We start from the raw sequence: 26482 nt of genomic DNA, 5'->3' as shown, positions 1-26482 counted from the left end.
CTAAGAAAAAATCTGCAATGTTTCCTCCAGTAATGATTATATTGTCTGTTTTGTTTGTTGGGTTTTGCAGTATTTCTTGCTACTTAGGTATGCTAATACTTCACAACCATTATTTTTAATAAACGTTATTTAAATTCTTCCAAGTCACTTCACGGGATTAATATTTTTATGAAGCCCCAACGAGCTACTTGATGGCAGTTATTAAGTCGGCTTGCGAAAATCATGTGACATGACGTTTTTCTCTGGAGTCGTTTCCATGGTTTCCATCCACTTTCGCCGCCTACGTACGACGTGATGACGTCAACGACAAAGGGCGGGCGTTGCTCAGTTTGTCTTTTAACATAGTTGCCTGCGTATTTATTTTTTCCATATCATGGTACAAAGCAACCAAATCGGACTTTGAACATAAGAAAATAACAGTAAAGAAATAAAATAAACGTGACATGATCCGAAGGACGTGATGGCGTAGCGACAATGGGCGGAGGCTGCGGCTTTCACAACAGGAAGTAGTTTTCTTCTTTTCTGTCTTTCTTTCTTTAAAAGTTATTTCCTTCAGTGTCCAGTTGACTAGCATACATATTGTTCATTTTCAAACGTTTAATGAGCCGCCTGCTAGCAGTTAGCCTTTCGAAGACCTAAACTATTAAGCGTGACGCCACATTGCTTTGAAATGAAGGTTTGTTGGCGCCACAGAGGTTGGTTAGCTTGAAGGTTGCTAGCCGGTTGCTAAGCCATCGTTTCGCCAAATGCCCGCCACTTAACTTTTTTCTACCAGTCTCGTAAGGCCGTTTGGTCAATATTATATTATTTATGAGCTAAAATGGAGGCGTGTTTGGGCTCGTTGCTGAATTCGGACCTCAGGTTAGAGTCATGCTACTAGTTTAGTAACTTGCGATGGACATTTCCCTCACGTGTTTGCTGTTTGTCCTCAAATTCTCCAGCTCCGTGCTGTCGGCGTGCGAGCCGGAGCTCCAGGAGCTGATGCGGCAGATCGACATCATGATGAGCCAGCAGAGGAGCGAGTGGGAGGCGCAGGTGCGAGAACTCCGGGTGCAGCTGAAGGGCGGCCAGGAGGAAATTTCCACCTCCAGGGTGCTCATTCAGCGCAAAGACTTGGAGGTGACACTCACCACCTTACAACCAGTTTGACGTGTTTGTGCCTAATTCTGTGTTAGGCTTGTTGCTGAAAGTCATTTGTCATTTGTCTTTGGCGTTGCCATTTTAGATCGGAGTTCTCCGCAAGCAGGTGGATGACCTCCAAGTTGGACGACAAGACCTGGCAACCAAGTATGAGAAGCAGCTGGGGAAAGTCAGCGAGGAGGTGAGGCGCTTGTTTTGGTCGCTTTCATGCAGAGAGATCGCAACATCATCAGAAGTGCGTCAGAAAATTAGACGTGCAAAAATACAATAGCATCCTTTGTGGAAACGAATGACAGAAAATCCACTGTCACTGTCTGACAATCTAGACGGTTTCCCTCAATAACCTACTTCACTGAGTTCTCTGTAAATTTGTATTCGTTCTTCAGTTGGACAAGTTAAAGAGGAGTTATCAGAAGCTTGAGCGCAGACATGTGAAGAAGGCCAATACCGAGCAATCAAAATCCAAAGAGGAGGACCTGTCTGAAGTCAGCATACTGAAGGACAAGCTTGAGGTACAATAAAGGTTATTTTTGTATGACATCACGCAAACACCTGCATTGTAAACAAACCCTTCAATGTCACTTAACCAAGGCAAACCAATTGGAAAAAATGAGAAAAAGGCTGGACAGATTGTTTGAGCTTTCTTCTGTACCTCCGTATTTTGAATGCATCGCGCGCCTCCTTCTGGTGTAATGTACGCCATGGCCACCAGGTGGCAGTGTAACACATCCAACCCTAAACATGTTAATGCCGTCCATCTCAGTGCAGGTTAGCATTTTCTACCACCTGGTAGTATGCCCCACCCGGCCCACCGACTGTCACAAATATTCTGAAATGTGCTTTTTATGTAACAATTACTTTTGTGTCTATGTCCTTTTGCTGCTACCTGCTGGCGACATGACTGACTCCCATCCGGGCTGCAGGAGTACAGTCAGAGGTCGCTGGTCTACCAGAAGCAGCTGGCAGAGTTGGAAGCCCACAAGAAGAGCCTAAATGATGAGCTTGCACACGTCAAAGTAAATGTACATATTTCGAGAAGTGATTATTGTTGTTTTATTTAGCATCTTGAAAGTAATGTTTTTTGGTATTCTTATTCTGTAACAACAAATCTAATTTGATTAGAACATTATTATTTTGTATAGTTTTTTTTATTATACTAATTAGAGCATTTATTTATATAATGATTTGGTGATGTATTTTTCTTAACTTGACTTAACTTAAGTCAACATTTTTCATATTTTATTTAATTAGTTGTCATTTGTTACAAATATTAATTCAAACAAATTAGCTCATATGTACTGTAGTATAGAAAAGGAGTCTTGTGGAATTAAATTAGAATAAATGTATATAATTATGTGTTTAATAATAACTTATAGTTTAAATTATTACTGTATTATATCTCTTAAAAAAATAATTTAATGAATTAAATTTCAGTATTTTAATTTAAGTTTATGTTATAATTTTATTATTATATATTATTTGATTTATTTCCTTGTCATTTGTTACGTATATTAATTTACATATATTAATTTAAACAAATTAGCTCACATGTACTGTAGTATAGAAAAGGAGTCTTGTGGAATTAAATTATAATAAATGTATATAATTATTATGTGTTTAATAATAACTTATAGTTGAAATTCTTACAGTATTATATCTCTTTAAAGATCACTTTTAATTGAATGAATTAATTTTCTGTATTTTAATTTGTTATAATTAGAAGCCTTTTTTTTAACTCTTTGACTGCCAAAAACGCTAAATAACGTGTAGTAAAATCCTATGGAGGAGTGCCAAAGACGTTAAAATACGTTTTTTTTTCAAAACAGAGGTGAAACTAACCATTTTCTATTGTTGATTACTGAAAAACGGAATAAGGTAGAAACAAACTTTTTTTTCTGATGAAAGATGAGAGTCCAATCTTTCATTTGGTAGTATGTGTGGTTCCATAGTCCAAACACATAATTTTCTGTGGACCTTGAAAGATCAGTCAAAAATGCTTAAATCGGCTGGCACCCACAGCATCCCTTTTCTGAAAACGTCTGGCAGTCAAAGAAAAAAACTTTTTTAATTATTATTTTTTTAATGGTTACCTTTTGTTGTGTGCAGACACAGCGTGCATCCGAGCGCCAACACGCCGACTGCTGCGCCGACGTTCTGCGAGTGCGCGCTCAGCTGGAAACAGTTCACCATGAGCTGCACGCGCACAAAGTGGAACTGGAACGCTTCCGAGCCCCGGAAGACACAAGGCTGGCACATGACTACAGGGAGACACAGGTAAAGGAGAGCACCTTTGTGACAAAAGTATTGGAACATCCAATTAACCTGAGTTTTGACTGACAGGACAAAACGGAGGAGATTGAAAGGCTCCACAATGACGTCAGCAGACTCAAACATGTGCTGCACGATAAAGAGCAAGCCATATGGTGCGTAGTGAGAAAGTGTAGAATAGTTTGGGAATTCTCATTTTAGGTCGTTTGTGTGCAGTAACTTGTTTTAACTCATTGACTGGAAGCCATTTTCAGCCATCTGTTTCCGTTTTCGAAGCAATTAGCATTAGAATATAGCTAATGGTTCATCATTATTCACAAATCTGTTAAAAACAGTGGTTGCAACATGGCCCTGGTTGATCTCTTATAGTCTCCTGACACCTGCTGGCCGTTTTTGTTACTACCACCGCTTCAAGCGTTCTCTTCAGTTCAGAGGCTGCATCAAAGCCTTCTGTATGCTCTAGCATAAATAAACAAAACAAAAACGTATAAGTATGTCTTTGGGAGCGCGGTGATATTTAAAATAGAACGTATTTATACGTTTTTGGGAGCAAGTGAGTTCATGTGTGTTTGTGTATTAATAATGCGTATGTATTGCCGCGTTTGTGTTCATGTGCTTCAGTTCACTGGAGGAACGCATGACGTGTCACAATTTTGCCGGTGTGGAGAAGCTCCGCGAGGATCTGGAGAAGACGTCCGCAGAGCTTGACCGCGCTCGCACGCATGAAGCTCACCTCAGCGCGCAGGTGACGCGACTCAAAGAGAGGTAAGCGCTCACTACCTCCATTTTGTGTGCGCACGTGTCTGTATTCTGCATTCATGTTTCCTTGCGTGTGCTCAGACTGGAAGAGACGAGCGTCCAGCACGTGAGGGCGCAACAAGAAGCCAGGCTGCTAAAAGACGCTTTAGATTCCTCAATAGAAGAAGTGAAAAGGGTTAGACATGGTTTTTCTCCCGCCATTTTGGATGTGACATTATCAGGCAGGAAGTCAACAAACATTATGTTTCACGTTCCCTATCATTTTATTAGGTCTGGCTAATATGTTCCAAATGTAAATAATTACTACACATGGTTTTATTTCTTAAAGTCCATACACTTTTAATTTATTTCCATATTTAATATTCCATATTTATTCTTTCAAAATATCTGCAACATTCAATTAGGGCTGGGTATCGATTCTAATTTCCTCAATCGATTCGATTTGGATTTTTTATTTTTATTTTTTGATTCACTTCGATTTGATATTAATTATTATTATTATTATATTATTATTATTATTAACATCAAGTCTTCTTAAATATCAAGGACATGATCATTAAAAACTCCACAAAATTAAATTCCAAATTCACTTTTGAGGAGGACGTAACCGGTTAAATAAATTAGTGTTATAATCATTTTAAGTGTTACACAAACATTGACATCAGCAAGGATGGGATAAAAATAATTTCCTAACTCTAATTCCATAATTGTAAGTATAAATGAAAGATTCTGAATTGTCTTTAAGTAGAATAAATCGGGTCTTTCATAAATGTAAGAAAATACTTTTAAATTCATGCAAACGCTAAATGCCAAGAAAACAGTCAAATAAAAAAAAACTTGGCCTTTAAAATTTTGGTCAACATTTATGGGGGAAAGAAATATTAAAATAATCGATTTATGAATCGATATCAGGCTTGAAAAGGAAAATCGGTTCGATATCGATTATTCCCCAAAACATTTTCAAACCCAGCCCTACATTCAAACTCAATCCACTTACAGTTTATATTGTTGATATTTTTGCATTTAATGTACCATGTTTACTATATTTAATTTGTACATGTTTAATGTTCCATAAAACTTCTTTCATGCCCATTCTCAGCTGCGAGAGGAGCTGTCGAGGGCGGAGCAGTGGCACATCGGCGAAGTGGATGTCATAAGGAAGCAGGTTGGTTATTATCTGCGCTCAAGCCCAACTGGTCTTCAGCCTCCCGTATGGTTATCATCACCTTTCTCTTACATACGGAAAAAAAGACAAAGAAAAAGCAAATCAGCCTCGCCGAGTTGCTCCTGGAGATGTTCTCTGCGCTCAAGTCTTGCGAGGTCCTGTGTTCTTGCAGACCGAGGCGCCGTCCGCAGCGCCGCTGGCCTCCCGCGAAGAAAGCCGCCTGACGGAGCCGGAGCAGCCGCCGTTGAGGGCGGAGCCCGCGCAGACGCCACGCCCGCCCGGGCGGGCCGAGGGGGGGGACGGGCCGGCCTCGCACGACGGGCACGCGACAGGCGATCATCCCAAGACCGCTGCGGAAAGGTGCGCCGAGCCAGAACTTTATTTTGTGATGGCGTGCATATGCGATAGCTCCGAAAAACGGAAAGGAGCGTAAAGCACCAGCGCCGTGCATCGAGCACGCGCACAAAAGTGAACCCATGTTACATGAACAACTGTATTTAGACGGATGTATTTAGGATTATCAGCCGGGCCGATTATTGGCGCCGATATTTGGCGTTTTGACAAATATCGGCGCGGGCCTTTTTACGAGTCTGAAGGCCGATAAAGCTGGCATCTCACTGAGCGGTGAATGCTTGTGAACGTAGCAAATTTGGGGTTTTCTTCAAGATTTGTAAGATGTTGACAACGTTTTTATTTGTCGCAAAGACATTTCGAACATATTCCGATCATTTTTCACTGCTTGCGAATGTCTTTTGGAACCCTGAAGAAAACCCCAAAGCTGGCATCTCACTGAGTGGTGAATGCTTGTGAACGTAGCAAATTTGGGGTTTTCTTCAAGATTTGTAAGATGTTGACAACGTTTTTATTTGTCGCAAAGACATTTCGAACATATTCCGATCATTTTTCACTGCTTGCGAATGTCTTTTGGAACCCTGAAGAAAACCCCAAAGCTGGCATCTCACTGAGTGGTGAATGCTTGTGAACGTAGCAAATTTGGGGTTTTCTTCAAGATTTGTAAGATGTTGACAACGTTTTTATTTGTCGCAAAGACATTTCGAACATATTCCGATCATTTTTCACTGCTTGCGAATGTCTTTTGGAACCCTGAAGAAAACCCCAAATAAGCTATGTTCACAATTGTGCCTGTTGTTGTTGCTCAGTGAGATACAGGGAACTTTTCATTTATGGATTTATTTAAATTTGCACTTAACTCATTCACTGCCATAAATTAATTTAAAAAATATATAAAAAATTAGGGTTGACAGGCAATAATTTTTTTAAATTGTTATTGATCGTATGACTTCACTCACGATTAATCGAACATTTTATATCTGTTCTAAATGTACAATGAAAAAAAATTCTAGGTTTTCATACTCTTGTTAAAAGAGGAAAACAATGTTAAACTAATAGAAATAGTTCAAATGATTTTTTGATGTTTTTTAGTGAAGGAGTTAATAAAAGATGATGCCGACACTTAGAACTCCCTACACTTTTTATTTTTAAATATTAAAAAATATATAAAATTAAGAAATTATCGTGAAATTTGGGGAAAACTATTTACAGTAGAAGACTTTAGAGAACTATTTACTTGTTTTTTATTTTATTTAGCTTAACACATGCTGATGACCCTGAAAGCTCCCTGCAAGTTTTGTTAGAATTTTTAAACAAAGCTCGCTACTCTTTACATGTTAAAAATGAAAAGAAAAAGTACTTAATTTTAATTTTGACGCTAATATTTTCTCTTCTACTGCAAATGAATATCAGCTTGAAATATCAGTTCTTGTCCTCCTTTGTGTCGGTCCTGGAAAAACCATATGGGTCTGTCACGACAGCAGTTGAATTATTGAACACAAACGATATCTGCTCGTCTCAGCGGCGGCGTCAGCGAGGCGACTCCCTACGACGGCGACATCCAGCGTCTGTTCTCTCAACTTCGCTCGTCGGGGTCTCGGCGGCCGCCCGCCGACCGCAACGTCTGCGGCGAGAAATCCGCCTCCATCAAGCAAGCTCCGGAGGGACGGAGCTCCGTCTCGCCCTCGCCGACGGTGAGCAGCCGTTGCCAAAGTCAAAGAACCCGCGCACATTCCGGGTTCAGACGCTTGAAGGTCGTCAAGCTAATAGCGTAATTGCGGTTAAATTTTTCTCGGGGAATGGACACATTTAACGCTGGCCTGAAATGATGGAATGCATGTTGGCGTCCAGCAATCAGATGACACTTTTCAAAATGAATACGCCTTCAGCCATGAATTTGAACAAGTCAAGTTAGGTCGGCCCATAGCGCAATTGCCTCCCATCGTGGAGAACCTGTGCTCATTTGATGGTTCGATACCAATTTATCATATCAGGAAATGGATTCAAATTTCTCTGAAATGCTTCAATCCCACCTTAGACAGATTGCAGTTCAAGTTTTCTTTCTATTCATGTCATTTAACTACAAGTAAAAATGTGTAATTTTCACATAATGGATCTTTCAATTGACTTCATAAGCACATGCATGCATTCGGCTTTTCAGCATTCCCACGCAATTTCTGCACAAATTGCACTTTGTCTAGTTGAACACGAGTTGGAATGAAATTGTGGCATTTCCAACACAGCCTCAATTAGAAGACGGTGTGTACACTTATGCAACCACATTTTCTTTTTTTGGGGGGAATTAAGAAGTTCAGTTTACAGGTCGCATTAATGGAGGAAGAAGTCAGGAAATGATTGATTTATTTTATTTTTGTTTGATATATTTCACCAAAATGAGACGTGTGGACTTTTTGTATCCGCCATATGTAGGGAGTAAGAAATACTTCCTCTATAGCAGTGGTCCCCAACCACCGGGCTGTGGGTCATTTGGTACCGAAAGAAAAAAAAAATTGCATTATTTTTTATTTTTTTCCGAAAATGATGTTTTATTTTGAAAAGTGGCCGGATTCTGTCTGTTACATCCGTCTCACTTGACAACTCTGTTGTTGGTGCGACGTTACGGACACCGTTAATAAAGTTGCACATGATTAGACAGTAGATTTACGTTCATTATTATTATAGAGAAAATACCACAGTTTTTTCTTGTCATTTTATTTTGTCTTTATCAGCTAAACCTTTAGATTGGGCCGTGAAAATATTGTCAGACATTTAAACCGTGGTACAGAAAAGGTTGGGGACCACTGCTCTATAGGTTTTTTATTTTTTATTTTATTTTTTTATAGGTTTTAGGTGAACTAATGAATGCACGCACGCACATACGCATATTCACCCACATACAAAAAAAAAAAAAAATACAAATTAAAAAAAAATCTATATATAAAAAAAAAAAAAAAAGGAGAGCAATGATGATGACATGTCAAATCGGTAAAATTACCGAATGAACAATACTGAGCTTTCCAGGGAAAAAAAAAATTAAAAAAGAAAGAAATGCTTCCTCTCGGGAAGATTGACGCTAAGTGACTATTGATATTTGTTCAGGATGTTTGGGCGGCGCCTTCTCAGGTGGACGCCAAGGTGCGGCAGTACCTGGAGAAGGAGAAGCTTCACTCCAAGGAGCTTCTGCACAAGCTGGACGCGCACATCCTGGGCATGGGCGGCACCAACGCCGCCAGCGTGTGCAAGCGCCTCCACGGCAAGTCTTCGTGAAGGTGGACACAAATCTCATCTTAGTTTTAGTCTTTTTTTACTTTTTAACACGTTGCACATTAAACATGTCTTAAAAAATGACACAAATTCTGCTACATTTTGTTTTTTTTACATCTTTCCTACTTAAAACCGATAAGGTGAAATAACTATTAATTTGATCAATAAATGTCAAGGGTGTGATGCGTTAACAGTTCAACTAAGCCAACTTTATTCTCATTGGCTGATTCCCACGTCTCGCGCCAGGCCCTTTTAAAATGAAAGCCACACACATTCAAAGTCACAGATACCACAGTACAGTGTAGGAGTATGGCGACCGAAAGTGGACAAAATCCATGCCTGCATGCATATTGTTGTGTAATAATAACATCAAAGGAAATTGTATCTGCGTAATGAATGAAGTAGGGGGGGGGGGGACTGCACCGTGGTCTTTTAAGCCCTTCCACACTTAACTGTTGGCATATAATGATGAAATCTGACCTTTGACACAATCGCGATGTTATTAAGTTATTTCGGTGGCTATTTTTATGCCAGAGGCGGTGCGGGGGTGGGGGCCGCACGCGATGATGTCAAACCGTGCCAATGGCTGTTTTTTTCAGGTTCGGGGGGGGGGGTGCTTGGAGAGAAGAATAACCTCCAATTTCATGGAGGAAATGTTTTTGGTGAGGAATTAGCATTTTAACATGGCTAAAAGCTCCAAAAAGTGGATTTTTCATGTTGCTGTCCCTTTAAATTACTCATTTATTATTATTATTAAATTAGTTCATGTTTGAAACCGTGGAAGTGTAAAAACCGTAATGTGGATGTACATCTGAATTTAGCGACCCCGCGAAGGACGCAAGTCAAATCAAAACAAGACATTTGCAAACATCTGTTTTTACTTTGGAAAACAATGACCGAACTTGTAACATATTCCACATCAATGCCCCCTTTTTTTAATCACTATATGAAAACAAAGTACGAAATAAGCACCAATCACTGGTTAATAAACAATAATCTGAGGGAAAATGCTTTTGTAATACACTTTAATGCAAAATTAAAATGAATCCGATTAATCGATTGAATAATCCACAGATTAATCGATTCTAAAAAATAGTTGAGAGCACGAACGCCATCTCTCGTTTTTTTTTTTTTTTCAAGGTCAAGTGATCACATTGTGTACAAGGAAGTCGGACGCATGCGTCATCAACGCGTTTGCGTTTTCTTTAAGAGCCGCCGCGCTTCCTGCTCGTTCCCCAAAATGGGAGCGACATTCCTCGGCCTTCCAAGAGCCTCTTTGAACCGCTCCTTGTTTGTACTCTGGACGGGATAAGAACGCCTCATTGTTCTGGAGGCACGCTCTGCATTTGACACGCTTGTGTACAGATTCAAATCCAAAATATTAGATTAGGGCACAGAAAGAGAAAACGATCCGATGCGACTGTTTTGCACAAGAACTGTTTGAGTTGTTAACTGGGGGGGTTTGTGGTCTGGTGATGTCATCAGCGCCACCTGACCCGAGTGCATCAGTGCCGTCCTGCAAGTGCTACCCGTTGACCCCGTCGCCCTCACCGAGTGTGTGTGAGAAGATGTAAGGACAACAAGGATTGAAAAGTTCAAAAGATTCATAGGAAGGAGGTTGAAAGAAAGAAATGACAGAAACGAAGAGTGCACAGGTACACACACACACACACACACACACACACACACACACACACACACACACGCGATGTTAATATTAGAAAGGAATGTCACTTTCCTTTGACACTTAACTGACTCCAGAGTGGAGCACTTCCTGCGTGTGTGTGTGAGGGGCCGTGGCATTCGCAATTCACACAATTCACAAACAGAAACTAGTCTGAATATTATGAGAAAAATAATGTATGTACTGCGGTATTATCACACATAAAAAAATATAAGAATGCATTTACTCGTCAAATTTTAAAGAGAAATAAATAATGTTTATAGATCTGAAACAAACAAAAAAAAAAAAAATCCGTGTAGTTCCTTCTGTCTTGCACAATGGATTATTTCCTGTGAAATTCCGCCTAGCAACAAAATTGGAAAATGCGACCAATGACTAACCAGGAGCACTTTGCGTGCATCAATGGAACCCTGGCAACGGCGGCCACCTGCTCTCCACACTCCCTGACACCCATCTTGTTGCCTGAGGGAGGTCACCTCGTTATCTCCTCTTTACTGGCCATCTGGGAGGGGGGCGGGGCTTATTACAGGAAAACCCCAGAGGCTTTGTTCAGCTTTATCCCATCGCATGCGATTGTGAGCCCCCCCACACAAAAAAGGCTAAATTCTCAGAAATTTTTTGCAGAACAAATCATATGTATATATATATATATATATATATATATATATATATATATGAGAAATTAGTTCACAAAATGGTCATTATGAGATAAAAGTTACTTATAATTTATGAGAAAAAAAGCTAATTATGAGAAACATTTTTAATTAATGAGAACAAAGTTTAAATATAACAAAAATTGATAATTTATGAGAGAAAAAAATGCTACAAACAGTCATTTTTATGTGGAAAAAGTTGGAATATAAAAACAAAAATTGTGTTATGAGAAAAGTTAAGGTAGGGAGGAGAACAAAAAGAGGAAATAATGAAAACAAAAATTGATAATGTATTTCTTTGTGTGTAATTTGTCTTTTAAAAAAAATCATAATTAGAAGGATCAAATTGTTATTTTATGGGGGGAAAAAAAGCCATCAAGTGGCGGGAGAAAGTTTCACTTTTACGAAAAATGTAAGAATGAACAAAGTGCTAATGTCACAAAAAACTAATGTTAGTAAAATCCTAATATCGCTAAAATGTATCATATAAAAAACTTAAATGATGATGAAAAAAAGTGTAAATATCATGAGGACGATTTTAAAATTTCTGGGCTGGGATTATATTCTAAATTAATATAAATTTTTTTTTTTCAGTGTAGCTCAATCCACAGAATTTTTGGGGGAAAAACGTTAAAAACGAGGCCTTTTCTACTTTCTTCTATATATTATAAAAGGCTTCACGCTAAACGAATCGTGAATGGTCAAATGAGTGTGAAAGGTTTAGTCTGTTTTGAACACACTTCAACATGCATTTCAGTCTTTGTGTAACGCTCCATATGCTGTGTGTGTGCGCGTGTGTGTGTGCGCGCGTGTGTGTGCGTGTGTGTGTGTGACAGGTGCACATGTAAGTGCTGCAGGGCAGGACATGTTCTTTTGTGTGCGGAAACATCTGCCGTTTTGCTTGAAGGCTTCACATGAATCTTTCCACACGGACTCAGTCAATATCCAGTTTAACCTTCAAATACTTTTTTGTCCTCACTAATGCGACCAATCCGTTCGCTTGTCAAGCAACTGTGTCTTAATAGCAATTCTTTCCCCCCTCCTGCTACTAGTGCCACTATTGGCCGACTCGGCCACATCATGAATAAATGCTCAAGCGGCTTTCCATAGTGTTGTGTTGTATTGTGGGTCAATGTCGAAAGTTTTCTAATCATTTTTTGTAGTCGTTCGTTGCAGAGGAGAAGGAATATAGTACAGTGGAACCTCAATTTCATACACCCACAACCAAGAGACTCCAGATTTAACGGACAGAAATTTGTGTCAAATCCACTCAAAATGTAAAATATACAAATTGTTAAAATGTAAATGTACAATCAACAGACTGACTGGTAGACATATTTGTTGTGCCAGGTTTAGGTGAGGACTCGACCGAATACTCGTACTGGTATCGGTCTGAAAAACATGCTATGAAACATACATGGATATTAGCTTAGCATGGCTGTAGCGCAAAAGGATCGTGTTCATGTAGTACGTGTACACGTCACTAAAACTATTTTTGCTACAATATAAACGAGTTATTTATTTTTGTCCAATCGTAATGGTGGTGATAAAAAGAAAGCGCACCGACATTGCGGCTTGAGCAAAGTAAGTTTATATCAACTTGACAATTTTTCAGTTTGAAGATTTTGCGTATTTTGTTTTTATTTTTTAACAATAGTTGTATATGGTACTGGCCATTTTTAGGCTGCGAAAACTGTACAAAATACTAACTTTGTACTGTAGGCTAACCTTCGCCTTTGTTAGCATTAACTTTAAGCTAGCAAGCTAAAAGCTAAGCTAAGGAACCGCTCTTCTTTTTGTGTTGACAATGCAGTGTCATTGAAACCCTTATACTGGAGGAAAGGTAGCGGTCGACCATGTGGGGCGCCACCCTGACCCAACACAACCCCCCCCCCCTCTACCCCCCTCCCCCCAGCGGCAGACTGCAGGCTAGTCAGACGCCATGGTCATGGTAATTTGAGGAATGTGTCCATTTCCTCTTTGCAGGGTGGTGGTGGGGGGTTCAAACAAAAGAAGCTTCTCCCACCTCAGCTCACATCACCATCAGCACACAGCAGCTCACATTAGCGCCCCCCCCCCAAAAAAAAACACAAATGTGTGTTTATTTATATACCCAGCTACCTTTGGGAGACTTTAAACGTTAGTAAAACTGGTTTGTGCGCTCTGTTATTGTGTAAACACTGCATGTGAAAGCAAAATGTGTTTAGTGTACACACGACGACTTCACAACCACAACAGTCAAATAAGACAAAAAGGTGTCCTGCTTGCCGTCAAAGGCAACACTCATTTATTGAATTGATTATTTTTTATAGTTTTGAATCAAAACTAGACACTCCTTTTGAATTTCATGTTAGGAGTTTCTTTTGGGTTGCGGAATTTCCCCCCGCCCAAAAAAATCCCAAGACAAATTCCACTTTAAAGGACTCCTAGGACCCAAAATGGCTGACTTCCTGTATCTTTTTTTGGGCATGGTGTCTTGAGACTTTTTTTTTTTTTTGTAGGTCTACTCATCATAGACAAGGCTACTACTGTAAAATTCATGTATTCTATTAAATCCAGCTCTAGTGGTCAATTTGATTTTCAACCAAAAAAACAACTTATTTTTAAGACCCCTAAAATGGCTGCTTTCTACCAAAATGGCAGACTTCCTCTGTCTTTTCCAGTATGACTTCTCCACACATTTTGGTAGGTTTACTCATGATTGACATTCCTACCAAGTTTCATGTTACTAAGAGTGAAAAAAATCCAGCAAGTTAATCTTTGAAAGATCCCTGGAAGTTGCTTCAAACCACAATGGCTGATTTCCTGCATCTTTTCAGGCACTAGTTCTTGGAACTTTTTTTTTTTTGTGGTTCTACTCATGACATGCCTTCCAAATTTCATGTTACTGTTCCTTTATGTAAGTAAGTCCTTTAACAGAAATACCGTATTTAAACTCACCAAGTTCTATCCAAATACTTTGAGTTCTTGGAAACAACCCCTTATGCCGATTAGCGTAGCATTTTAGCGCCGTCAGCTCGTTCCTTTGCATAACTGGAGACGAGTATCGGTTGAACTGCCATGCAAATGAGCATGTGGACGTTTACCTGCCAGAGATAAAGACAACCTGCGCCGTCCGTCTCAGGGCCGCTAGTAGGCAAGCGCTAACAAGCGCTGTTTTGTTTACAAGCTGCCGACGTATTAGCCAAGCCCCCACGGATGGCCAGCTGATCCCAAAGAAACTAGTGGTAGCTGGAATTGGGGGTGGGGGGCAGCAGATGGCAGGTCTGCCCCCGTCATGTCTGCTTTTATTTTGGGGGGGGGGGGGGGGAGAACAATGCATCTCTCACAGCTTCTGCTCAAAGGAGGGAAGATAGTTGAGGGGGGTTGAGTTTGTGGACAGCTGGCAGGCAGCGTGCTTCGTAGACCAACAAGCAACTAGCCGACCCCCCCGCCCCGGCCCCCGCCCCGGCCCCCGCCCATACGCACAGCACACCGGGACCCTCACGCCGCAATTACTTGGCACGAGCCCCGGCTTAAATATTTACGCGGCGCATGCAAACATGCTAAGCAATGATTAATCCTACACCAAGATAATTTACAAATGGTGTCAAAACACAAAGTTCAGATGTTCTAGTATGCTTTTGCTGGCATTTTGGAAGTCGCGTCCGAGCACAAGCCCGTGATGCGCACACTTGTGTAACCATACATCTGCAACTTCTGGCAGTAATTGGAGGCAACACCTGACTTTTCTTTATTTGGAGAGATAGTATTCACATGACGTCATGTGACCCACATTGTGTGGCGTTCACGGGTGCTGGGAATGTCCAATGTGGATGAACAAAGGAGTGTCCGCAGAAGAAACACATGGATTACAAGGATAAATCTAAAACAAAGTCTCCCAAAGTGTGTTCTTACCATTTTGGTTCGGGTAAGTATTAGTTCACGATGCTTAAAATGCATTTTACTGTCATGCGATATATGTGAACTGCTCTGGCTAGCTCTGGCACACAAAAATAAAAAAAAAGATGTAGTGGTCAAAAATTTAGATTTGAGATTTCTCCAAATACACTCCTTAAGGTCTCTATTTTCCGCTTCCCAGCAGCCCAAAAAATGAAAATGTAGTCAAAGTGTATGAAAATAAGTGATGAGTCAACAATGTTGTGTAGTAAACATGCTAGTGCTTGTAGGGAAACTAGCTAACTTGGTCTAAAAAAGAAAAAGATTTTTCACCTCAAATTCACCAATGATTTACATAAATTCACGTAGCAACCAGCCACAAGTACAGAAGACGCAAGAACATCCGTGGTTTGGGATTGAAAATGACTAAACGGGCAGGTGTTGAGGAAACTAAAAAATTACGACATACCCTGCTTTTTGATTTAGATCGTTTTTGAGGAAAGTTAGGATTTCTGACAGTCCCTAAAGGCAACATCATACCATTCGATGGATGGATGGATTCATAGATAGTTAGCTTAATAGCTAAACTGCTACCTTGCTAGATAGATAGATAATCCTCACTCCATCATCATCACCACCCCCGTGCCACCCCCCCCCCCCCCCTTTCCCTTCTTCCCTTTCCTCTGCTCCCTCCTCCCGGTGCGTTTGATCCCCGGATGACGTGGAGCCTCAGCATTCCTCTCATTCCTCCCTCGCAACAATCAGCCTGCGAGCCTTTATGAGCCTCACTCAGTCCGTCTGCTCGCTCACAAAGTCACACGCGCGTGGACTGGATTTGCGCACTCCAGGAGGGTTTTTTTTTTTTTTTTTGGGCCGCTTTATCCCCCTGAAGTGTTTTTCTTTGTGTGATGACGCGATTTTGGTAAGTTTGAAGCGTTTTATGGAGGTTACATTTGTTTGTGTTTTTTTGATGGAACATGTTGTCCAACGGCGCAAATCAAGTGTGTACGGAGCGGGATTGTCGGCAGTTTGTCGACAGTTTGTCGGCAGTTTGTAGTCTCGTTGGGTCATGCAGAGCTAGAATTTGTGTTCACATTGGCTATGCTAATCTATTGGTTTTATTGCAAAATTAGGTCATGCTTTTGGTGACCGTTTAAGTTAATACCACAACATTTTAATAGGTAGCAGCTTCACTGCTTGGCTTTTGCATTTTTACACGGCAAGTTTTTCATTTTTGCATTTTATATTGGCACTAAAGAAACATTTTTCCCTTTAAAAAGAAAAGAAAAAAGAAGAATATTTTTATTTAATATTTTAATGAATATGACTATAAATTTGGATATGGGATTATAAACTTTGATTTTTGATGAGTGTTGCAGATTTTCATATAATCAGTTTTCCATTTTGTACTTTTCAGTAATTGCACAAAAAAAAAACCTCTGCTGCTTTGTGTGTGATTAAACCACAGCATGTGAATGGCTGATTTGAAGATTTTACATCTTTTAAAATAGATGCCTGCTTCAGATAAATGCCTGAATGTCTGCTCGTATTAAGCAAATAAACACCCACTGCCCTAATATTTGATGAAGAATGATATTTCAACTGTTGGAATTGGGTAAGGGGTTTTATAGAGCGGATTTAAGAGGGCTGATGGTTGCTGTTAGTGTTTGAGCAACAACAGTGGAATTGCCTAACGCACTTGGACAACGCCAAACTGCCTGGAACCATATTTCATATTTAGCGTCGTCTATCTGTCTAGTTGAGACTTTTTAGTGGCTCTACTTCTAAGAGTCATGTCTACCAAATCTCATTTTGCTAAGTGAAACTAGCTTAGGGGGCTGATTTTTCAAAATATTTTTTTTAAAGATCCACTGTCAAAGACAATTTGGCTCTAGTGACCTGACTCCTGCCAAAAGATGTACTCAGTCCCTAAAGGGTTGAGGGAAGCAAATTTCATATTTTTAGTTGATCCTGGCTTTGGGTTCAGTTTTCGTTCATTGCTACCAAACCAAATTTGTGGATCCAGTCAGAGGTTTTCCCCTAATAAAGGATTAAGGGATTGGTCACCTGACTTGTGTGTGTTTTTCCCTTCAGATTCCTTGTGATCCGTGCTGTTCCTCAAGCCCCCCCCATCCAGCCCGGCCCCCCACCTTCTTGGACATGAGAACCGCAGAGGCCACACCGGGGACGGTCCTGCACCGCCTCATCCAGGAGCAGCTCCGCTTCGGGAACCTGACAGACACCCGCGCCCTGCTGGCCATCCAGCAGCAGGCCCTGCGCGGCAGCGGCGGCGCGAGCGGCAGCCCCCGTTCGTCCAAGGAAAGCCTGGCCCAAGACGAGTGCCAGTACCTGCACATGTCCAGCCGGCAGGACCCCCAAGGCCAGGAATACCAAGGAAGCCGCGTTCATCCGGAAAAGCCCTTGAGGATTTCCTACCACGGGGAGGAGCTTCCCACCTACGAGGAGGCCAGAGTGCACTCGCAGTACCTGAAAAGGGAGCTGGACTCCGGCGTGGACGTGCACTGGGATGCCAAGCGGGAGCACGCTCGCTCCCTCAGCGAGCGCCTCATGCGGCTCTCCCTGGAAGGGCGCGCGCCGCCCGGGGACGTCCCGGCCATCAGCTCCTCGCACAGTTTCCCGCAGTTGTACAACGCCGCCGCCCCCGTTCAAGGGGACCCTCGGGGTCCGCCGCCTGGGTACCCACTCCGGGAGCAGCAGGTGTACTTCCTAGAACCAAACGCGCCCCCACCATTTTATTCTCAGCACAGGTACGGTAGATGACGGTTGACCGCTTCGAACCTTTCCCCACGTTCAGCGGTCCCTTAAGTCGATTCTGCTCACCAGGACCGGCAGCATTCCGACGAGGACGTCTGGGGACGAGGCCGATGCCCTGAGGAGGGAGAACTGGAGACTGAGGCGGGAAGTGGACAGCTACGCCGAGAAGGCCGCACGTCTGCTTAAGGTAAACGAGAGGAAATCGTCGTTTCCTTTTCTTTCATTCTTCTATCATTCCATCCTTTATTCCTTACCTTCTTTTCCACCACATTCCTTCCGTCCCTCCACTCCCTTGGCTGGTGCACGTTTCAATGTGTTGTCTGACATCTCCCGCCAGCTGGAGGACGAGATCGCCAGGATCTCGGAGGCGTACGAGACTCTGATGAAGGGCTCGGCCAAGCGTGAAGCGCTGGAGAAGACCATGAGGAGCAAGTTGGAGGCCCAGATCAAAAGGATGCAGGATTTCAACCGGGATCTTAAAGGTACGGCGCAGCTCCCAAGCATACCTTGAGATGCCTTAACTTGAAACCCCAACGATGACTTGTGTTGTTTCCCAGAACAAGTGTGCGCGGCGGCCAAGCAGAGAGCAGACAAGGAAGCGGAATTCTCAGAGCACAAGCAGCACGTCTTCCTCAAGCTACTTGAACAAAGTGAGTTCATTGGGAGAACCGAGGCCGAGTTTGAGACCACTTGTTTGAAACCCAAACCCAGGCTTGGAACTCAATTTTGAACCCCTAACCTTGTTGTTCATTTTTGGAGACTATCATCATTTCTAGCGCAATTTGAAACCCTATTCCTGATTCTGAAAACAGTTGGGTCAAAAATAACCCAATTTTGGTTAAAAAAATGAAAATGAAATTCACCCAACTTTCGCGGTTGTTGTTAAAAAATTTGGGAATTTTGTATAACCGTCCCCCCCCCCCTTTTTTTGTGCACCTTTTAAAAATATTGAGTCCAAAATTGGACTGAACCGCTAATTTGGGTCCATTTGACCCAACTTTAGGTTGTTTGTATAAAACAAACCTTTTTTGGGGGGGTTGTTTTGTACATAACAACCCAGAAAGTTGGGTAACTTGGGTTAGTTTTGAATTTCTGGATTGTTATGATATACAAAACAACCCCAAAAATGGGTCACTTTATACAAACAACCTAAAGCTGGGGTCAAATAGTTTTTTCTGATCAGCAGTTTTAACAATGTACGGAAGAATCTCCAAACATTGACAAAGTTGGGTCAATTGGACCCAAGTGACCCTTTTTTTTTTTAAACCCAAATTGGATTATTTTTGACTCAACTGTTTTCAGAGCGCTGGCTTGAAACCCTACTTTGAAACGGCAACCATTGTTTTAAAACCCTACATGTTTGAAACTCAAAGCCGGGCTTTAAATCTGACTTGAAAACTCCAACACTTGTTTGGAACCTTAACCAAGGCCTTCCAAACTTCGAACCCTCGCTTGAAACATGACTTTGAACCCCTAACCCTGACTTCAAATCCTCACTGTGTCTCTATCTGTAATTGAAAACTCTAACCTTGTTTGAAACCCGACCAAATCCATCATTTGGGGGGCGTGTGTCACGCACGCACACACCAGGCTGCGGGTGCGCTTGTTTGTGAAGTGGCCTCGGCTCGGACAATAGTCGGGCGTTTGCCTCAGCGTCTCTCTGGCGCTGTCGCTCTTATATTTTCAGCTTCTTGTTTACTCTGCGTTCCGTGGAGGCATTCCACAGTTTTGGGCAGTACAAAGCTACGCCTTGTGTATGTACGTGTGAGTGGATCAGAGGAAGTCTGCATTCCCCCTTGCAGGCATGCGGTCACAGTACGGGGCGGGGGGGGGGTTTGGGTAGGGGGGGGCTTGTGTCATCAAGCCCCTTTCCAAGTGACACATCACGTTCTCTTTCATTTGAGGAGTTAGCAAAAAAAGAAATCAAGTTAAAATAAGTCAAAAAGGCTGCAGTGTGCATGCCGGGACAGTAGGTGGCGATGTCCCCAGAAAGATGCTGATTCGATGCAGTAGTGGTGCGTGCTTCTTTCCTTCTTCTTTTTTAAGCATAACCGATGCTTGAAGCACTGACTTGAAACCCTACTTAGAAACCCAAGCTATGGCTTTTGAACCCCTGTCTTGAAACCCTATCTTGAAACAATCCTGCCTCAAAACCCGAACTTTAATTTGGAACACTAATCTCCGATTGAAACCCCGAACCCTCATTTGAAACCATAACCTGCTTTCAAAGCTTACTTGGAAACACTCAGCCCAGCTTTAAAGTCGAATTTGAAATGTTGTCCCTTGTTTGAAAACCTTACCCGTACCTTGAAACCCTACCTTTGTCATGAAAACATTCTTAGTGGAAACCCAAATTTGAACCCCTAACCCTGGCTTGAAACCCAACTTTGAAATCCCAACTCTAACACTAATTCTCCTTGAAATTCTAATTCGAAATTCCAAGTTTTTAACCCTAATCCTGACTTTATATCATACCGTAAAACCCGAACCCGGCTTAAAAGCGTACTTTGAAACCCTTACTTGATTCTTTTAGCCTCTCTTAAGTGTGCTTTCAGTCGCTTTGCTCTAACTCTGCGTAAACCTCGTTCCAGATGAAGAGCAGCAGCGCGAGCGCGAGCGTCTGGAGAGGTCCATCCAGAGCCTGCGGGTGTCGGCGGAGGAGAGCCAGCGCGGGCGCGAGCTCCTGGAGCAGGCGGCGCTCTCGGCGCGCGCCCGCAACCGGCAGCTGGAGGACGAGCTGCAGAGGAAGCGCGCCTACGTGGAGAAGGTGGAGCGCCTCCAGAGCTCGCTGGGCCAACTGCAGGCGGCGTGCGAGAAGCGGGAGGAGCTGGAGGCGCGACTGCGCACTCGCCTCGAGCAGGAACTCAAAAGCATGAGGGTGCGGCAGGTTAGGAACCACTCGGTTTACTCTCTTCGGTTCTTTCAAACGTTCGCAATTCACGGACCGCGGAGACACCCAAAATCTTGATTTAGACATTTTCCAAAGTGGTATCCCGGGTACAAGCGGCCGAAATGAGTTCCCTCCGCAGGGTAGCCGGGCTCTCCCGTAGAGATCGGGTGAGAAGCTCGGTCATCCGGGTCACTCCTCCACGTTGAGAGGAAGCAGTTGAGGTGGCTCGGGCATCTGGTTCGGATGCCTCCCTGGGGAGGTGTTCCGGGCATGTCCTACCGGCGGGAGGCCCCGGGGACGACCCAGGACACACTGCAGAGACGAGATGTCTCTCGGCTGTCCTGGGAACGCCTTGGGGTCCCGTCGGAGGAGCTGGCTGAAGTGGCTGGGGAGAGGGAAGTCTGGGCTTCCCTGCTAAAGCTGCTGCCCCCGCGACCCGACCTCGGATAAGCGGAAGAAGACGGACGGGCGGAAGTAGTGTCCCACTGGCGAGCTTAACCCTTAAAACTCTGTGAATTACAACACTTGAACCCTGCCCCCCTAACGTCCCCCCTATGTTGCCTCAGAACCCGACCTCAGGCCCTCCGGCTTCCGCGCCGAGCTCCTCCCCGTCGCAGCAGCAGCAGCAGCTGAGGGAGCGCGAAGAGCGCATCCTGGCCTTGGAAGCAGACGTCACCAAATGGGAACAGAAGTACCTGGAGGAGAGCGCCATGAGACAGTTCGCCATGGACGCCGCCGCCACCGCTGCGGCGCAGAGGTGGGTCGCCGCTGCAAACGCACGGAAACGTCACGCTCGGGCCATCCGGCGCCACATCAACTGTTGTTGTTGTTGTTTCCTCGCAGAGATGCCAGCATCATCAACAACTCGCCGCGGCATTCGCCCGACAGCAGTTTTAACGAGGCCCCGCCTCCGACCAATCACAGACATCAGGAGCTGGAGAACAGGTAGCTTGTCAGTCTTCTACGCTGTAGATACGTACATATGCTACTTTGCCCTCACTTGATTATCCACAGTTTTCCCAAAAATGTATCGACATCCATCACAGGCAAAAAACAGAGTTCAAAGTTCAGTCTGGGTCATCAGAGGACCCAGACTGAAAAAGAATCTACAGGTTATCATACAAATATGTTGCAAGTGTACTCAAATGGAAAACGGAATCTATAAAAAAATGCCAGATTCAGGGTATGTTTACCCAACAACGATAAGGGTCAAGTGGACCAGTTCCAGGAACAGAACCGAAGCAACAGGATTCCACCAAATGATCTTCCAAGACAGATAAAAAATGACATTCATCCTTGTATGACCCTTCATTGTTTGTTCCCGCCTTTTAAACGTTCCAGTTTCGTAGACCAGAGGTCCCCAACCCTGGTCCTCAGGGACCGGTATCCAGCCTGCTTTCCACGTCTCCCACAGCCAACACAGGTGGAGATCGCTATCAGCCTTCTCCAGAGATTGCTGTTTAGCTGATGATATGAATCACCTGTGTTGGCTGTGGGAGGCATGGAAAACAGGCTGGATACCGGTCCCTTGGGGACCAGGGTTGGGGACCTCTTGTCGTAGACCACCAAAAACAGGCAAATCCAGATGCGGATTCTTGCAGATGTCGTAGAAAGTTGAGCGTGGAGAGCCGAGCTCGAAAAGTGTTGACCCAACTTCACTCAAGTTCTGATCTAGGGTTCGTTTACGACGACAATCAAATTCATTCGGGTGGACGTAGACCTGCAGAAGTTACCTCGCAGGCTTTGCCATATGGAACCGGTTCAGAACTTCTCACACGTACTCGGAACCAATAAAATTCTCATAAAGGGATCTTCCAGATCGAGGTTAAATGAATCCGCTAGAACTTCTGTTTTTCAAATGTCAAAACATAAACCACCAAAATGTCCCAAATCCCGGGTCTGGTGCTTCCCGGTTGAGGGTTTCACCAAGAATTCAGCTCTTGAAATGTTCAATTCCGAAAACTCTGGGTAAAATCGGAAAAACTGTTTGATCTTCCATTTTTACAAACAGTACAATCTTTGGACCACCAGAACCCCAACAATCTCAGGTCTCAAGTTCTGATTTAGGGTATGTTTACTTGACGACGAGTCAGATCCAGGACTTTTGAGAACCAACAGAATTCCAAGATAGCAAATGCAATGGTTCCGTCTGCTGTTTTCTGTTCTGCGTAACCCATCAGGTGTGATCGTTGTATGACCAGAAGACAAGATGTCCTTTGTGTTATTTATGGACTAAGACTCGCGCCCGTGTGTGTCGGTCGGTCCAGGATCCGAGCCCTTCACGCGCAGCTCCTGGAGAAGGACGCCACGATGAAGGTCCTCCAGCAGCGCTCCAGGTGGGAGCAGTGCAAGATGGACAAACAAGGTCTTCGGCCGGCCAGGTCCGTCCCGTCCATCGCCACGGCGGCCATCAGCACCGAGACTAAAGGTGAGTACGCCCCCCCCCCCCCCCACCCCAGCCCTCGTTAACGCAGAACCGTGGCTAACTTGCGATGCTATTGCGCGACAACTGGCCGCCAGACAGACAGAATGCGAGACGTCACAAGAAAGAAGCGAGACGGCGACGGCCCCGCCCGCCCCTCAAATAGACGAGGCCTTCTTAAGTTGGAATGCGTGTCATCGCCCGCCTCCGGAATAACCCTGATCCAGAATAGTCACGGGAAGCGTGCGAGCGCGGATGCAAGCGGGGCTAATGAAGCCACTTCTTTCTTTGTCCGCCTCTGCAGGAAAAAGCCTCTCGGATGACCAGACAGGCGGCGCCGTGCTGCCACGCAACAGCGCCAGGCGGGACTCCGGCACCCGATGTGACCAACCAGAGCCGACGTCATCCGGGAACTCGGTGGTGGCCGCCTCTGGTGGGTTTCCTGTCTCGAGCCTTTTAGAGTTTAGGTTTAGAGCTTTAGAGTTGATGGGTACGGCTTTAGGGGTTCCGTAAAAACCTTTTGAGTTTCCTGTGTTAAGTTTTTAAAACACTTTAGCGGTAGCGTTTTTGAGTTGAGGTTAGGTTTGGATTTTAGAGCTCAGGTTTATGAGTCAGCCTTTAGCTGTTCCCAAAGACTTAGCATTAGGGTTTTAGAGTTTGGATTCACGGTCTACGGCTGGGGGTCCCCAACCACCAGGCTGCGGACCAATTCTGGGGCTGCAGGCCATTTGATACCGGGCCCCGCAGAAAGAAGCTTTATTTTGAAAATCAGATACATTCGCCTTTGGTTCTGTCCAAACGCTTTTCTTGGACACGCTACAAGCTAGCAAAAATGACTTTTTGAGAGACATTTCCAAACAAGGGACAAAGAAGACTTTTCTTCTTCTACTTGTACATGATCTAAGATAAGATTCACTGATTGTCACACCCACCTAAGTGGGGCGAAATTCGTTCTCCGCATTTGACCCATCCCCTGAGGGAGCGGTGAGCAGCAGCAGCAGCCGCGCTCGGGAATCATATGGTGATCTAACCCCCCAATTCCAACCCTTATTGCTGAGTGTCAAGCAGAGCGGCAATGGGTCCCATTTTTATAGTCTTTGGTATGACCCGGCCGGGAATTGAACCCACGACCTCCCAGTCTCAGGGCGGACACTCTACCACTAGTCCACTGAGCTGATCTGTCGTGGACGAGCCAATCAAGGCTTTAGGTTTGCCGGTTCTGATTTTAGACTTGGGGGGGGTCGTGTAGGTTTCGGGTGATCGATTCCACCGTCAAGCAACACGAGGTCAGGGAAGGTCGTCTTAGCTTTAGCTTAGCGAAGTTGTTATCTTTGCAATAACAATGAGTGTGTGTTTATTTGCTGTTGGGTGCAGACGCTCCCGAGGAAGCCGAGCTGGGCGGAGTCCGGGCCGCGGGGAGCGGGAACGACGCAATTGACTCCCGGATGGTCGAGATCCTCATTTGAGGGAGGTCCAAATGTCTTATTTATTTCTCATGTTTCATTGCTGCTCATTTGTATCAAGTCGACCCTTTAAGCTACCGCAAATGATGTTTTTTTTTTATGTTTGTAATTTAAAAATAATGGGAGTAATTGTTGCTGTTTTCGGTGGAGGCGTCCCGGCGTGTTTGCGGCTTGTTCTGTGTGACGGGACAATTTTATATTTCACTTTATTTATCTTCGGGGGATGCAGCGTGTTTACAAACCTCCTCTGAATGCGGAGCGGCTTTAGAAGATCCGAGAGCGGAAGAAAGTATGCAGGAGGCGCCGTCGCGTGTTTGCCGCCATCTTGTCGGCGGCGCGCGTGCCGTTTCCGAATATATCGTTGCACTCCGCACGCCGTGTCGTGTACGTTCGCATGACGCTGGCCCGTAATGCATGTCGATTTTTTGCGCCACGAGGAGGCAGAACGGCGCAGAAAACATTCAAGATTGGTTCGAGGTTATGGTTTTCGGGTTTGGCGCTAGGGGTTCGAGGTTATGGGTTAGGTTTAAGAGTGCGGTGTTTAGGCTTTTCAGAGTAAATTTAAGGATTAGAATCTAGGGTGGGTTTGGGTTCCTGGGGCAGGATTCAGTTTTGAGCGTTAGCAAAGCTAAGTTAGGTTTAGCTTCCCACGGGTCGGACCTTCCAGCTCCGAAGCTAATATTTGCGGCCTTGTAGCACAAATCCCCCCCGGCCTCGCCCCCCCCGGCCTCGCCCCGCCCCTGCACTGGAAGCTAATCTTCTCACATTCCTGTCCGAGGGAGTGAGAAAAAAAAAAAAAAAAAGTCGATCTCAAGCGGGGAATGCGAAAGTCCCTTAGCCCTCGTTAAAACGTTGCACATTCCCCGCTTTAGATCGACTTTGGTTTCTACCATCGGCCAAAAACTCCCAAGTTTGCCTGGAATGTGTTTTCGTATTCTACTGGAATGCCCGCTCGGGAGCGGGGGGGAAATACCGCCCCCCCCCGGTACACTAATCCAGTTTGGAAACTGTCGCTGTTGGTGTCAACGGGGATTATCCGCACGTAAATTCTGACATTTTAATGTCTCGTTCCACTTTCACGCTTTTCCATCAAACACACGCAATATGAAAGAATGCATTTGCTGGTCAATGCAGTGTGACGGAGCGACTGAAAAGTCCGTCTTTGGCTCCCTCGGAATGCGTTTGCGTGGAAGTGAAGTTCATATTTATGTTGTTGTTGTTGTTTTTTCTCCGTTCATGAGCTTGTGTTGTTTTCTGGTGCCAAAGATGTACTCAGATTTGTTCTTTTGATGATACAAGGTGACCCGGATACACAAAATGTTCTGATCCCATTTAGACATTGCTGTGAACTTTTTTTGTAATGTACGTTTGACTTCATATTTCACCCAATGAGAGATTAAAGATATTAATATATGTCCTGTAAATGGCTCCCGCCTTTTATTTTAATCAATCCAAAAGAATTTGAGCTGACAAAAACGTTTCGACGCGTTTTAAGGGTTTGGGGTTTAGGGTTAGAGTTCGGGAATTACGACTAGGAAATGGTTTAGGTCAAAGGTTAGATTGAGCAGTTTAATGGTTTGGGGTTAGAAATGTATAGTTTAGGTTCATAATTTAGGGTTAGGTTTAGACTCTGGGTTTTAAGATTTCAGGTCGGGTTTACGCCGTTGGGTTAGGGTGTAAGGCTAGGCTTTGGGTTCAAAGTCAGGGTTAGGGGTCACGACACGAGTGCTGTGGAAATGATGGCACTTTGAGATGTTTAAACTGTTTAA

General features: G+C 43.9%; 1 protein-coding gene across 8 annotated transcripts; it reads left to right on the top strand.

Annotated features, from left to right (window-relative positions):
• Positions 1-319: 319 nt before the first annotated feature.
• LOC144063039 (angiomotin-like 2a) lies at positions 320-26137 on the top strand. Of its 8 annotated transcripts, none has more exons than XM_077584949.1 (22): positions 320-506; positions 942-1119; positions 1226-1321; positions 1527-1652; positions 2064-2162; positions 3247-3414; positions 3481-3563; positions 4030-4173; positions 4249-4342; positions 5267-5692; positions 7206-7377; positions 8783-8952; positions 17258-17931; positions 18008-18125; positions 18276-18420; positions 18496-18588; positions 20530-20825; positions 21395-21585; positions 21672-21773; positions 23009-23256; positions 23555-23683; positions 24625-26137. In XM_077584949.1, the coding sequence occupies exons 1-22, from the start codon at positions 475-477 to the stop codon at positions 24714-24716; spliced, it is 3876 nt and encodes a 1291-aa protein (XP_077441075.1). In that variant the 5' UTR covers positions 320-474; the 3' UTR covers positions 24717-26137. The 8 variants fall into 8 exon arrangements, with proteins under 8 accessions (XP_077441075.1, XP_077441077.1, XP_077441074.1 ...); XM_077584951.1 differs by having other exon boundaries at positions 338-502; XM_077584947.1 differs by having other exon boundaries at positions 339-861.
• Positions 26138-26482: the final 345 nt, after the last annotated feature.

Source organism: Vanacampus margaritifer, chromosome 13, assembly GCF_051991255.1.
Source record: "Vanacampus margaritifer isolate UIUO_Vmar chromosome 13, RoL_Vmar_1.0, whole genome shotgun sequence".
In the NCBI taxonomy this organism is placed as follows: Eukaryota; Metazoa; Chordata; class Actinopteri; order Syngnathiformes; family Syngnathidae; genus Vanacampus; species Vanacampus margaritifer.
Note: the sequence above shows the minus strand (reverse complement) of the source record. Positions and strands in the feature narration are given on the sequence as shown.